The sequence below is a fragment of the Leucoraja erinacea genome, chromosome 23 (genome assembly GCF_028641065.1).
Source record: "Leucoraja erinacea ecotype New England chromosome 23, Leri_hhj_1, whole genome shotgun sequence".
NCBI classification, from domain to species: Eukaryota; Metazoa; Chordata; class Chondrichthyes; order Rajiformes; family Rajidae; genus Leucoraja; species Leucoraja erinaceus.
In genome coordinates, this window is record NC_073399.1 from 34,596,544 (window position 1) to 34,611,609 (window position 15,066).

Sequence of the window (15,066 nt, forward strand, 5' to 3'; positions counted from 1 at the left end):
GCCTGTATAAGAAGGAACTGCAGATGCTGGTTTAAACCAAAGGTAGACACAAAAGCTGGTGTAACTCAGCGGGACAGGCAGCATCTCTGGAGAGAAGGAACGGGTGGCGTTTCAGGTCAATACGGTCTGAAGAAAACGTTTCAAGTCTGAAGAAGGGTGTCGACCCAAAAAGTCGCCCATTCCTTCCCTCCAGAGATGCTGCCTGTCCTGCTGAGTTACTCCAGCTTTTTGTGTCGATCTTCATAGTGGTCTGTGTGCATTGTTGGGTCCTTGACTTTCCTTCTGTTCAGTTATGGAGATTTAAAGGCCAAGTTTGATATCATTTAGTCTTTCCCAGTTCTGCCTCCTCTTTCTTCTCCCCATCATTTCTCAATGTCCTATTTCCGTGGGCAAGTGTTTAAGATCAAAGGTCGTGCCTCACAGTTGGCCAATAAATCACGAGTGCGATTGTAAAGCTCCGAGTATTGGGATGGGTTTATGATCATAAATCAGATGTTTATCTGTAAATGTGGTGCATCTTGGTTGCCGGCCAGTTCCTCATTCCTTCATCATTAACTTGTGTATCTGTGTACTTTTTCCCTTCACCCAGAGTAGCATTGAATCTGCTTTAAATATGGCATGTCCCCAAACAGCTATTCTGTAATCCAGAATTCCATCAACCCTACTAACAAGCTTTTCCTAGCTGGTTGTCTCTATATTAATCTCTCTGCCTTTGTGTGCATGTAGGGAGGTAAGTAAGGTGTGTATCATACAATATGGAAACGGGCCCTTTAATCCAATACGTCCATGCCAACCATGTTAGTCCTCTTTGCCCCAATTGGCCCATATCCCTCTAAATCTCACCTCTCCATGTACCAACCAAGTGTCTTTTACTGCTGTTATTGTACCTGCCTCAACGACCTCCTCAGACAGCAACCATCCAATCGCCAATTAGAGAGCGTTCCTCTGCTGCTGTACCTCATTGGAGACCCTTGGACTATCTTTAATCAGACTTTTCTGGACATTACATTATACAATAGACAATAGGTGCAGGAGGAGGCCATTCGGCCCTTCAAGCCAGCACCGCCATTCAATGTGATCATGGCTGATCATCCACAATCAGTACCCCGTTCCTGCCTTCTCCCCATATCCCCTGACTCCGCTATTTTTAAGAGCCCTATCTAGCTCTCTCTTGAAAGCATCCAGAGAACCTGCCTCCATCGCCCTCTGAGGCAGAGAATTCCACAGACTCACAACTCTCTGTGAGAAAAAGTGTTTCCTCGTCTCCGTTCTAAATGGCTTACCCCTTATTCTTAAACTGTGGCCCCTGGTTCTAGACTCCCCCAACATCAGGAACATGTTTCCTGCCTCTAGCGTGTCCAAACCCTTAACAATCTTATATGTTTCAATGAGATCCCTTCTCATCCTTCTAAACTCCATAGTGTACAAGCCCAGCTGCTCCATTCTCTCAGCATATGACAGTCCCGCCATCCCGGGAATTAACCTTGTAAACCTATGCTGCACTCCCTCAATAGCAAGAATATCCTTCCTCAAATTAGGGGACCAGAACTGCACACAATACTCCAGGTGTGGTATCTCACATTATATTTTATCCCCTTATCCTGTATCCATACACTGCGGGTGGCCTGGTTGTAATCATGTATAGTCTTGCTGCTGTCTGGAAAGCACGCAATAAAAATGCTTTCACTGTTCTTCGGTGCACGTGACAATAAACTAAACTAAGCCCACCACCCTCTGAGTGAAAAAATTGCCCTTCAGGTTCCTATTAAATTTTACCCTTCACCTTAAACCTATGTCCTCTGGTTCTTGTTTCCGCTAACACTGCAATCACCCTGTCAATTCCCCTCATCATTTTATACATCTCTATAAGATCACCCCTTGGTTTTGGCGTGTGTGTGACTGAAGAATTCTATGGCTGTGGTGCACCCAGACACAGAATGGTTTTGTATGTCGTTGTGCTTGCTTATAAAGTTAATTTCTGTTCTATCATTTGCACGTTTCTTGTTGCATTGTTTGTGCAAGCGAACCTGATGTATGTAATGTTTCTGTGCACTGGCTGTGGCAATGGACCCAATATCAATGTGCTTCTGCCTTCCCTCCTGCCTGTTGTACAGGTGATGTGGGAGTGCATGGCTTTCAATGCACCGTCTGCTGATCATGATAGAAATAGCTCTCATTCTCAAGCTAATTAGCCTTTTTCTTCTCATGCTTCCTTTCTCTGGGGCTGCTGACCCAGGGGAGTTTTCTGGTGTGTATATTTTCATGTACTGTACACTGTACTTTCCACTGGTATTTTCTGTCTGTTTAACCTGTTCTGTTTTAGTCCATCTCTCTCTGTTGCTGACACTTGTTTCATTCGTTACAACATTGACAATATTTCTGTGTGGAGCCATACAAGAACGTGCTTTGGAATATTAAAGATTGCAGCTTCCAAATACAGGAAAACAATGACATCCTGGCACCCATGTGACTTTGGGCTGCCAGAACTCTGGGCTATTGGGGGTTATTCATATTACCCCAACACCTTTGTCTAAAGGAATGTCCCGAGCTGAAATCTCACCTGTCCACTCGCCACAGATTCTGTGTTTGTCCAACATTTGTTTTTTTCTTGCTCTGCAGTTTCTTGTGTCTCCACACTTTATTTCTTTTAAACGAGCTGAAACGCACAGCTCCTCTGGTCCCCAAGCCCAGCCCTAAGCTTCCCTGAACTCCAGCACTTCCAGCCCACATTCCAGCCACACGGCCTGCCTTGTACAACTTGTGGGCTGAAAAGTGTTCTTCCACTGCCCATTTTCAGTCTCCAAAACTGAATCAGAAACTTTCCACCTGCTTGTTGAAATAGTGATTGTAAAAGAGTCTCGTTGTAGGAATTCTGCGTCTACTCTCCTTTTACACTCAGTGTCTCGCAATTAGAACTGGAGGAAGTCAAATACCCCATCATTACTATTTTACAATTTGCCCTGAACTGTTGTCATCTTTTGCTGAGAGACGATTCCTTCTGATGGTGCCTGGTGGTCTCTTCCACTTCCATCACCCTGATTATGCTCTGCCTTCAGTCATCATTATAATCATAATAGTAATTTATGAGCCAAATATTGTTTTGAAACATACGGGGAATTTGATTTGCCATTCAGTCGTACCAATAGAGAGCAACAAGTAAATGTTTAACATGAACATCCACCACAGTGACTCCCCCACATTCCTCACTGTGATAGAAGGCAAAGAGAGTTCAATCTTCTTCCTTTCCTAGTGCAACCAATGTAGTCTCATGTGATAACACTTCTAACATCACACCGTTCTTTGCAGCTGTCATTCTTTTCTTAATCAATCTTTCTTCCTTTTTTGTCCTCATTTTAAAAAGCCCCCTGTAACCTACAGTGGGAGTGGGGACGTCAGTGTCATCAGTTCTAGGAGCCGAATTAGGCCATTCAGCCCATCAAGTCTACTCCACCATTCAACCATGGCTGATCTATCTTTCCCTCTCAACCCCATTCCCCTGCCTTCTCCCCGTAACACCTGACACCCATACTAATCAAGAATCTGTCAATCTCCACCTTAATAATATCCATTAGATAGACACAAAATGCTGGAGTAACTCAATGGGACAGGCAGCATCTCTGGAGAGAAGGAATGGGTGACGTCTTCAGACTGGTCAATATCCATTGACTTGGCCTCTACAGTTGTCTGTGTCAATGATTCACAGTTCCAGAAGATTGCTGTGGGATGTGGAATTATTGTAATGTCAGTCATTTAAAAGTTAACCTGGAAGTGAATGATGGAGCCGTAACCTTTCCTTCACTTCCAGATCCCAAGTTTCAATATGGCATTGGGGTTAGAGTCATAGAATGATGCAATGTGGAAATAGGCCCTTCGGCCCAACTTGCTCACACCAGCCAACATGTCCCAGTTACACTAGTCCCACCTGCCCACGTTTGGTCCCTATCCCTCCAAACCTGTCCTATCCATGTACCTGGCTAACTGTCTCAGCCTCAACAACCTCCTCTGGCAGCTCGTTCCATCCACCCACCACCCTTTTTTGTGAAAAAACTACCCCTCAGATTCCTATTAAATCTTTTCCCCTTCACCTTAAACCTATGTCCTCTGGTCCTCAATTCCCCTACTCTGGGCAAGAGACCCTGGTGTGTCTACCCGTTCTATTCCTCTCATTATTTTATACACTAAGATCACCCCTCATCTTCCTGCGCTCCAAGGAATAGAGACCCAGCTTCCTCAGCCTCTCCCTATAGTTCACACCCTCTATTCCTGGCAACGCTTCTCTGTACCGTCTCCAGGTTTGGTACAGAGGTGCCAGCCTCATTGAACAGACTTGCATTATGCTGAAGCACTGTTATGCATCTTCATTTCTCAAAACAACTGAAACTATATTGATTGAAAATAATAAACCCTACCAATTTGTCCAGTGTTCTAGGAATAAGGAAGAGAGGAATGGTTTCTAACTAGCCTTCCCTTTCTGTCTATGCACACTGGCTTAGTGCTCTGTAGCTGACATCGTTTAATTCGACAAAGTAGAGATAGTAAGTGGAAGAACTCTGGAAAGGTGCAGCAGAACCACTGCACATCATTGAGGGAGTGGGTGATGTTTGTGGCATGGCTCTGCCAATGGCCACATTACACCAGTTGTTTATCTCTGCTGGGTTTTTTTGTTTCCTTTTATTGGCATTTTAGACTTTAGAGATAAAGTGCGGAAACAGGCCCTTCGGCCCACCCAGTCGGTGCCGACCAGCGACCGCCCCATACACTAGCACTATCCTACACACTAGGGACAATATACAGAAGCCAATTAACCTACAAAACATTTTCTCCTCCCTGAACCATAAATTAATTACAGTGACATGTTTGGTTATGCAGAAACATTGCTTACTTTTGTGTGTAATTGTGCTGCTTATCTTCAGGATTTGAGGTGAAGGTAATCTTTCCTAAAGAGTACCTTCATTTGAGAATCTTTCCTAAAAATATTGACAGATAATGTTGTTCTTGAACAAATGACTGTAACTGCCTCGGAAGTTGCAATTCAATCTGGGTGAAATGGGATTAGACGCACTGAACATGTGATTGTGAGCCAGGCCACATTTGTGCTGTATTGCCCATGGTGCTTCATAACTTGCTTGTGTGTCCCTTTCATGCTGCATCTTACATCAACGTTTCCTTTCTTACTGCTTCACTCGGAATGCATGGGCTCTCAGATCATAATATCTTTGGTAAGACTTCATCTGCTCTTGCTCGTTATTACGTATAGCTGTTGGGGCCCACATGGGAAGTGACAAGTGGGACCATGTGCTGCTGTCTGTTGTTTCTTCCTGCCATGTTGGAAAGTGACTCAAGTACTTGCGCATTGTTCCTCATTAACAAGAGGAGGCTGGTGTCCATCCAAGTCCTAAATAGATGTGATCTTGGATTTAAATACAAAGAAATCCAGTTTGTCACCCAGTTAAGTAATATTTCCACAGAGCCGACTCCATAAAGTTGGGACGGGTAGGGGTGAGGATCAAGGAGGGTGTTGTTGGTGATCACGTAATTGTCATTGCTCTATCTTCTGTTTTTCCACACACGCCTCCTTTGTAATACGACAATTCTCCTATTTCAGAATCGTACAGCATCAAAACAGGCCCTTCAGCCCACAGACTATGTACTGACCACCATACATCCCCCCCCCCTGCACTCGTTCAGCTTCCTAGTCACCCCAAGCTGCCGTCAATTTCCCCCAGATTCCACCATTCATCTATAAATTAACAGCTGAACCCTTTGGTGATTTGAGACTGGTTTGATACTCTGTTCCCAAAGCTGATGGTTTCTCTTTTACATTGAGGTAATGAAGCCACAAGACTACTTGTACTTCCATTGTTGCTTCCTTATCCATGTCCTTGTTCCATGTGCTGCTGACTATCACATCCGTCACATATTTTGCTACCGTCTTGTTTGCTGGTCTATGATGGGAAGCCATCTGCATCAGTAGCTTTTGAATGTGGCACGGTCGAATCTTGGTGTCAGTAGCATTTTTGTTTGCTTTTCACAAACAGCCAGCCATTAATATATATAATAGACTCATCATGAACTCGTATTAATGGAATGATTTCAGAATGGGAGATGATACCCTCCAGGTTTCCTCTGTGGTAGTGATTTCCCATTGGAAATGGATTGAGCTGAAACTCATCGTGCAACCGAAGGCTGATAACTTCTTGCATTTAATTTATTCACAGGTATGGGTCGCGAGGTTGAGAATCTTATTCAAGAAAACACACAACTGCTGGAGACCAAGTAAGTCTCAATTGATCGCTACTGTTTGTGTTCCAGGTAAACTTGTGTAGTGCATCTTACTGTACGTCTGAATGTTTGTATTTGAAGAGGGGAGGTTTCAAGCAAGTAAGTTTTTGAATATTTATATTGTTAAGGTAACTGGGAAACTTTGTGAGAGTTCACATGGTCAAAGAGCTATACTTCAGACATTTGTCCATTTCGCTGGCCATTTAACTTTTACATTCGCTCATCCACTCATTAAATGTAGTCATTTTTCTGCACACATTTTTAATAAAATCCTCCCCCCGCTCATTTTTTTCGCCTCCTGCTGGCCAGCAACCATAACGGCTGCTGACGCCCGGCTCTCCTCCAAAAATGCCGACATTTTTCCTATTTCGCTAACGATTTTACTTCCCCCCCCCCCCCCCCCAGCCTGGCTCTGTCATGCCCCCCCTGAAGCCAAAGATCACCTGCTCCCACCCCCCCCCCCCCCCCTTTTCGCCGTCCTCGCTGGCTTGCACTGTCCGAAAATCCCGCGCGTCAACGACCTGTCGGCCCGCAGGCGCATTGAGGGCATACGCAGCGTCTTGACGTCGTAGGCCTAGCGCGTGGCGTTGCGCGATGATGTCAGGCCGCCTCCTCCCCTTGCAACCGCACGTTGCGGGAACAGACCCAACGGGTCTGCACTTGGTCTAGTGTCTTTTAAAAATCATAATTGTATCCACTTCTACAATGATGGCAGCTCATTCCAGATACGGACTACTCTCTGAGAGAAAAATGCCCCTTAGGACCCACAAATCTCTCATTTCTAAGCCTGCGCCCTCTAGTTTTCTACCCGGGGAAAAAGACTGTGTTCATCTTAGTGGTGCCACTCATGAGGGTGTACAACTTGGTAAGGACACCCCTCTGCCTCTTATGATCCAAAGAATGTCCTTGGAGTGAAGATATTGTTGAAGGCAGAATCATTGTTAAAGCTAGTCGTGACCCATCGCAATAGAATCATTTCTACTGTGTGTCTAGAAATTAGGAGGAGTTGTTCGTGACATTCCAAATTCTTTCATGTTCTGAGGAAGTAGAGGCAATATTGAGTGTAATTGTGTAAATTAGTTTCACCTGCTCTGGTAAGAGATTATTGTAAATGAAGCTTTAATTAATCTGTGCAGGGCCTTTGTTATATAAAGCACATAGTGATGAAGGGAATTCTGGATTGAGCCAGAAGTTTCATGAATTGCCCACATGGCATTGAGGCCTGTGGAGATCTGTGACACCAACATGCAATGCTTGGTCAGCTCACTGCCCTGCTTCTGGCAGTGTCATAGTACTTTCTGTGAAGTGTTGGAAGGAACCAGGATTGAAAGAGATGGTGTTTAAGAGGGAACTGCAGATGCTGGAGAATCGAAGGTTACACAAAAAAGCTGGAGAAACTCAGCGGGTGCAGCAGCATCTATGGAGCGAAGGAAATGGGCAACGTTTCGGGCCGAAACCAAGGGTTTCGGCCCGAAACGTTGCCTATTTCCTTCGCTCCATAGATGCTGCTGCACCCGCTGAGTTTCTCCAGCTTTTTTGTGTAACCTTTGAAAGAGATGGTGTTGGGGAATGTGAGACAGTTTGGGAATATTCTCCCTCTGATTCCCTTTGGTGACTTATCGTCAGTGCATTAGGATTTTCCAAGTGAAGAATTGTGACACCTCTCCATATGTGAGATGACTTTGAGATTATTTACCCAGGGGATCATGGAGTGATACAGAGTTTTCTTGCTTTTGACCTTGTATACAAAGGGTCAATGCTTGCGTTCCACTTTCTTCATCCTAATTCCGTTATAGTTTGGAATATTCTCTGACTGTTGTCCGATTCTCCCTCCTGTCTAGAAATGCCCTGAACGTGGTGAAGAATGACCTGATAGCGCAGATCGATGAACTGACGTGTGTGAAGGACGTGCTGCAGGGGGAATTGGAGTCGGTCAGACAAGCCAAGCTGAAACTGGAGGAGAAGAACAAGGACTTGGAGGAAGAGCTGAGGAAGTGAGAATGTCTGACTGTTTCTTCCACACACACAGTGCACAGATCACATTGATGTCATTCTTAGGCAGTTGAATGTGCAGATATACTCTTAGTGGCTGTCAGATTACAAATCATTATTGCAGGACCACATAAACTACTCACTTTCCCACTCATTTTAACAACCACATAAATGTGCTTGACCATTTGTTTTTAAGCTGTCCAATGTGCAGTGCTGGTATGCCCGTGCCTTCTTGATTCATTTGCTTAAGATTGCAATATGTTGTTTCAGAGTACGTGTGGAGGCAGAAGAAGCAAAGAGCAGAGCGAAGGAGGATTCTGACGAGGTATCATGGTTTTTCTGTCCTTACCATTCCCCATTTTTACATTTCCAATCTCTCAGCAAGCTAACTTTCAGCCTTCAGGCAGGTTTCATTCACAGCGCATGGCATTGTATTGATTGACGGATATTGATTATGTACTTTAATCTGTAGTGTTTAGGTAGTTTAGTTTATTGTCATGCGTACCAAGGTGCAATGAAAAGCTTTTTTGTTGAATGCTGTCCAGTCATTGGAAAGACTATACACGTTTACAACTGAGCCGACCACAGTGTACACATTCTGACTGCTGTTGGAGTAGAGGTTTAAAAGAGTGGAATGATTTATAACGAATGATTGCCGATCCACTTCTGGGACCACCAGCGCGCAGAGAGTCGCCCGGCTTGGGCGCCATCTTGCCGATGAGTACATTATGTGATGGCCAGCACTTTGTGCTGATAGAATACTCGTTTGCCACGTCTAATGAGTTCTTTCCTACATTAAAAAACAGAGTGATGTTCCCACTGCTCAGAGAAAGCGCTTCACTCGCGTGGAGATGGCCAGAGTCCTCATGGAACGGAACCAGTACAAGGAACGGCTGATGGAGCTGCAGGAAGCTGTACGGTGGACAGAGATGATTCGGTAAGGGACCAGCCCTTTACCGGGGTGGGGTTTAGAGTGGACTGTGGTCACGGCAACATTCAACCTCCAGCCTGGGCAAGGAGACTCACTGGTTGAAACCTGGTTGAAAATGGATTTGCCCGTCTCAGTGACCAGTTGCAAATAGTTGAGACCTAGCGATCGCTCCACGGCCTGGGAGGGGGCGAGGTAATTCAGCATTGTACATGTATGGTAAAACGGAACCACTCACAGATTTCATAGCATGCAGCACACCAGAGTAAACATCAATTCCCTTGTGTACTCACTGAGCATGCCAGGTTGAGAGGAATATAGATAAGGGATAGTTTCAAAAAGCAATGTGTGTTCTGAATCTGAGAGCATCATAGTTTTAGTTTAGTTTAGAGATTCAACGCGGACACAGGCCCTTCAGACCACCCAGTCGGCGCCGACTAGCGATCCCCGCACATTAACACTATCCTACACAGGAGGGACAAGTTAAACATACACCAAGACCTGTATGACTTTGGAGCGTGGGAGGAAATCAAAGATCTTGGAGAAAACCCACACGGTTACGGGGAGAACGTATAAACACCGTACGGACAGCACCCGTAGTCAGGATCGAACCCAGGTCTCCGGCGCTGTAAGGCAGCAACTCTACTGTTGTGCCACCCTTATGCACTAACACAAGAAGCATCTGAATTAGGACATGTGTCTCCCAACTTGGAGAATTTGTAAGAAAGAGCTTGTTTTGAAAGCAAATTCAGACCCCACGTGATTTGTTTTTTTCCCCCCATCAACAAAATGTCACTTTAAATGTTTGAAATTGTTGAGTAGAATTTGAATGCTGAATATTTGTGTATCCTCTGTTCTTAGTGCCTCAAGAGAGAACCCATCTATTCAGGAGAAGAAGAAATCTACCATCTGGCAGTTGTAAGTGATGTTGAGGGTTTACATCTAAGATCGGGTCGATTGCTATTTAGTTATCTCTTGGAATGAGCGTATCGCTGGCAGGCCAGCATTTATTGGCCACACTTGGGAGGCTGTGTTAAACTGCCGTGAAGTATGGCTGGCAGTAATATTGTGGGGAGTTCCAGGGTTTATCCTCTATGTCGATGAAGGATCAGCGATGCATTTCCAAGTGGGGATGTGTGTGATTTGGAAATGCTGGTGCATTAGGAGAGACCTGAATGAGTGACTGCAAATCACACAGACGATGGCCACTTGTGTTGAGCCACGGTGGCGTGTGTCTGTGCCCACTCTGTTCAATTGTAGCACAAGGTGGTCTTACATCGATGTGGAATGGTCCGTCACAGTGAGGACTTCATCATCTGCAAACTTTTATTTTGTTAAATCTTGTGGTTAAGGGGCTGTCCCACTGCAGAAACCTAATTGGAGAGTTTAGGAGAGTTTGAAAAATTGTCATGTTGAAGATCTCCTTCGACTATGTTGAAGACTAGCTTCGACTTGCTTCGGGAAAATTGGACACCGAATAGTGGAGAGTGAAGCCGACCTCCTTCAATCTCCTTCGACTTCCCTTCGACTATGATGAGGACTATCTACGACTACCCTCGACTCCCCTCGATTACCTACCAATAACATGCCCACCTACTTCGACTAAACCTACCAGTAAAAAAAGTATTGATTTTTTTCCATGGCGACCTTTTTTTACTCGCGGGCATTTTTCAACATGTTGAAAAATACACCGCGACCTAGCTGAGGCCTCGAGTACGCGGGGACTACTCTCGAGCATGAAGGAGAGTTACAAAGACCTCCTAGGACCTCGTGTCGACCATGCTGCGAGTATGAGTCGAGGGCAAACTTGCCTGAACTCACGGATTAGGTCGCCGCAGTGGGACAGCCCCTTTATGTGCAGATTCACAAGATCAGAATACTGCTTTGTTAGCCTGGTAGAGATACTGGTTGGGAGGAATGTAGATAAGTTGAAGAGTTTACTGGGACTTCCTAGTCGATTCTCCCTAAATCTCTAATCATTGTGTAATGAGACATTCAACATGTGTAGGGTAGATCATTGTACAGAAATCTATATAATACATGGTAGGCAAAATTGCTGGAGAAACTTGGTGGGTACGGCAGCATCTATGGAGCGAAGGAAATAGGCAACGTTTTGGGCCGAGACCCTTCTTCAGACTGATGCGGGGGGGGGGGGGGGGGGGGGGGGGGGGGGGGGGGGGGGGGCAGGAAGGCCTGGTACATGGCTTGGTACCCAATGAAATGGTGAGAATTTCCTTTTTGCCTTTCCACTGTGATTTAAAGTGTATCAAGCATGTTTACAATCAGACAGTACATCACAGTGTGTAGAAGTAAGGAACTGCAGATGCTTGTTTGTACCACAGGTAGATGATACAAAGTGCGAAGTAACTCAGCAGGCCTGGCAGCATCTCTGGAGGACAGGGATAGGTGACGTTCTGAAGAAGGGTTATGTTATTCCAGCACTTTGTGTCTGTCTTTAGTACATCACCTTTGTTGGGCAAAAACATGAGCCTTTGTGTAGCTGCCCATGCCTTTCTGCAGACATGATCCATTTTCCAGATGAAGAGGAATACCTTGCTGCAGCTTTATAGATCAGTACAGCATGAAACTTGACAACATTTCTCTGTATGAATCTCACTACCAGATAATGTTGTCTCGTGCAGTCTCTATCCCCACAGTTCAAGGTTACCAACGTGGATCTGTGGCGAACCTTTAGAATCCCTGGTCATTTTCTTTTCCAGTCACACGAGAAGTGTCGTCATTTTACCAAGTAACTTCTTGCAAGTGTGTCTTATTTGCACCCTCTGTATGATGGTCAATAACCAACCAAGCCAGGACGATTTATTTAATTTATTCTCTGCAAGAATAAACTAGGGTCAAACAATGCTTCACTTAACAAACGTTGCTGCAGTTAAGGACGGGGTAGTCTACTGTTTATCCAGCGTAACCAATGATTCCCCTTGCACCCCCTCATCCTCAACACAGACACACATGCACGCACGCAGCCACTTTGCATATTACCATGTCTTTTTTTTTGCTACCACTTCCAAATTGTGACCTTAGTCCAACATGATGTCTCTGCTGATCTACATTGATGCAGTTTCTATCAAAAATACTGAACAAACCTTATCCATGTGATTATTAATGCCTTATTTCCATTTTTATTTTCATGTTCCCCTGTTGATATTCACCTTCAGACTGTAGGTATATTTTGTGGTGTTATTTTTGCTCTGAATTCTTTGACTTTCACTTTAACCTGCATTAAAGAGCCGAGTGACTCTGTGCGCTGACAGAATAGCTGAGGCCGAGTTTGTCTGACGTGTGTGCATTCACTTGTGGTGATGGTGCAGATACAACTTCTTTTTGGGGGGGGGAGAAAAGGTTGTATTTTGTTTTTGCAATATATTTGGCTCGTGTTAAAACGCATGTACCTTTATGTGTGTGAGTGTGTCAGAGCAGGTGTGTGGGAATGGCTTTGAGACTGTGGTCAATCCCTGCTCTTGTCCTCATTTTATTTTTGTTGCCATCAAAGAGCTAAACTTTTTAATGACTGTAATTAATAAAAATGTTGCTGTGTATGTTCTGTTAATGCTATGGAGCTTTCATCATATTTTATTCATCTTTCCTCTGGTAAAGGAGTGGGAAACATCAGTAAGTACGAAAGTGACAACTCGAGTTTAATATCTTCAGTTGTTTTGCAGTGGCTGACGAGTCCACACTAAGTCCAGAGCTTAAATAGAATTAAAAAGGGGCTGACATATTAAAAACGTTGCCATGGGAACGCAAATCCAGTTCAAAAAACCCTTTTTAAAGTATAATGTTGATGTCAGTAAAATGTATCGGTGTAGCTGCCCAGTGAATGCAATATCCTTTTAAGGAGAGAAATCAAATACAGTCATTGCCTTTTTGTGACTCCATTCCCCCAACAACACAGCTAGCCCTTGCCACCCAGTCAAGTGAGTCAGTGATGCAAATAACAAGAGTTAATTTTCAAACACATCTGTGCAAAATGCAGACAACAGAAAGTGCAGATGCTGGAACAACTAACAATGCAGGAAGATCTCAGCAAAGACTAGTAGCATCTGTGGAGGCAAATGTTACATTTTGGGGTCAAGAACCTTTATCAGGACAGGGAAGAAGAAAGTGGGTGATGAGCTAGAGGCTGGTGACAGAGGATGGGTGGCTATTGAAGAGGTGGAGAAACTAGATGGGCTGATAGGTGCAGGGTGAGGGGAGGTGGCGCATTAGCTGAAAATCCACAATTAAACCCACCAATCACCCACCACACGTACTGCTATAGACAATGACAATTAAACTTGAACTTGAATCTGAGACAAGCTATCCTTCCCCTTTCCTCCACTCCTTCTCTGGGACATTGTCTTGCACAATTTGCTTCCACAGATACTGCTTGACCCACTGAATTTTTCCAGCATTCTGTTCAAAATGACATCAATTTAATCTCCACTCGATGTTTTTGATCCATTAAGAATGCCTGTGAATAATGGTCGCGGATTCAAGTGACTTACAAGCCTTACAAGCCTGATAGCTTCTGCTCAAGGCTATTCCCCAAGTTATAAAAGATAATCATAGAAGAATTTGTAACCCTTAAAGGCAACCACTGATCCCAGGCACCGTGTGTGTGTGTGCTTGTTGAGTGGGGAGGATGGGGTTGGCAGTATATTGCCCACAGCAGAGCACTGCGCAATTACCCAATTAAATATAATCATCGACGCACACTGCTGTTAAAGAAAGGGACAGAGAGTCATAGAATCATACAGCACAGAAACAGGCCCTTCAGCCCAAATTGTCCATGCTTACCAGATACCCCAGCTAAGCTAGTCCCATTTCTCTGCATTTGCCCCATATTGCTGTTGAGGGGAGTGCAGCGTAGGTTCACCAGGTTAATTCCCAGGATAGTGGGACTGACATATGATGAAAGAATTGGTCAACTGAGCTTGTATTCACTGGAGTTTAGAAGGATGAGAGAGGATCTTATAGAAACATATAAAATTCTTAAAGGATTGGACAGATGCAGGGTACTGATTTTAGATGATCAGCCATGATCATATTGAATGGCGGTGCTGGCTCGAAGGGCTGAATGGCCTACTCCTGCACCTCTTTTTCTATGTTTCTATCCCTCTAAACCTTTTCTATCCATGTACTTGTCCATATGTCTTTGAAATACTTTTATAGTACCTGCCTCAACTACCTCCTCTTTGCAGCTCATTCTATATACCCTTCCCCCTGTACGAGGGGAAAGTTGCCCCTCTGGTTCCTATTAAATGCTTCCCCTCTCACCTTAAATGGATGACCTTCTTTTGGGTAAAGGATTCTGTGTATTCACCCTATCTATTCCCTTCCTGAGTTTATACACCTGAATAAGATCACCCCCCTCATCCTCCGGCACTCTAAGGAATAGTCATAATCTGTCCACACTTTGGCTCAGGCTCTCAGAAGAATATTTTGAACTTTTAATTGTCAATGCTGAAGTTGAGATTCTCTGTGTAGGAAGGAACTGCAGGTGCTGGTTTACAGCAAAGATAGACACAAAATGCTGGAGTAACTCAGCGGGACAGGCAGCATCTCTGGAGAGAAGGTATAGGTGACGTTTCGGGTCGAGACCCATCTTCATACTAAAGAAGTCAGGCTGAAGAAAGCTCTCGACCCGAAGCATCAACCATTCTTTCTTTTCAGAGATGCTGCCTGCCCCGATGAGGTACTCCAGCATTTTGTGTCTGTCTTTTTAAGATTCTCTATGCTAGGTTCAAATCCCAAACGGTAAATACCCTTTTCTGCATTGCAGGCCTGGCTGTAAAGGGCCGGTCCCACTTTTTTCGGCGACTGACGTATCGGGTCACTGATAAAGTCGCGGCGTGACACGGCGT

At 44.6% G+C, this 15,066-nt stretch overlaps 1 protein-coding gene across 8 annotated transcripts in view; it reads left to right on the forward strand.

The window, feature by feature from the left end:
* The window catches only part of spag9b (sperm associated antigen 9b), a 132,994-nt gene that overhangs the window by 84,765 nt on the left and 33,163 nt on the right, over positions 1-15,066 (forward strand). For 4 of the 8 annotated variants that reach the window (XM_055654288.1, XM_055654290.1, XM_055654292.1 and 1 more), the window contains 6 exons: positions 5,205-5,219; positions 6,219-6,276; positions 8,124-8,276; positions 8,545-8,599; positions 9,081-9,211; positions 10,064-10,120. In XM_055654288.1, the coding sequence (XP_055510263.1) occupies positions 5,205-5,219; positions 6,219-6,276; positions 8,124-8,276; positions 8,545-8,599; positions 9,081-9,211; positions 10,064-10,120 (469 nt within the window). The remainder of the gene's footprint in view (positions 1-5,204; positions 5,220-6,218; positions 6,277-8,123; positions 8,277-8,544; positions 8,600-9,080; positions 9,212-10,063; positions 10,121-15,066) is intronic. The other 4 variants (XM_055654289.1, XM_055654293.1, XM_055654294.1 and 1 more) reach the window with 1 other exon arrangement.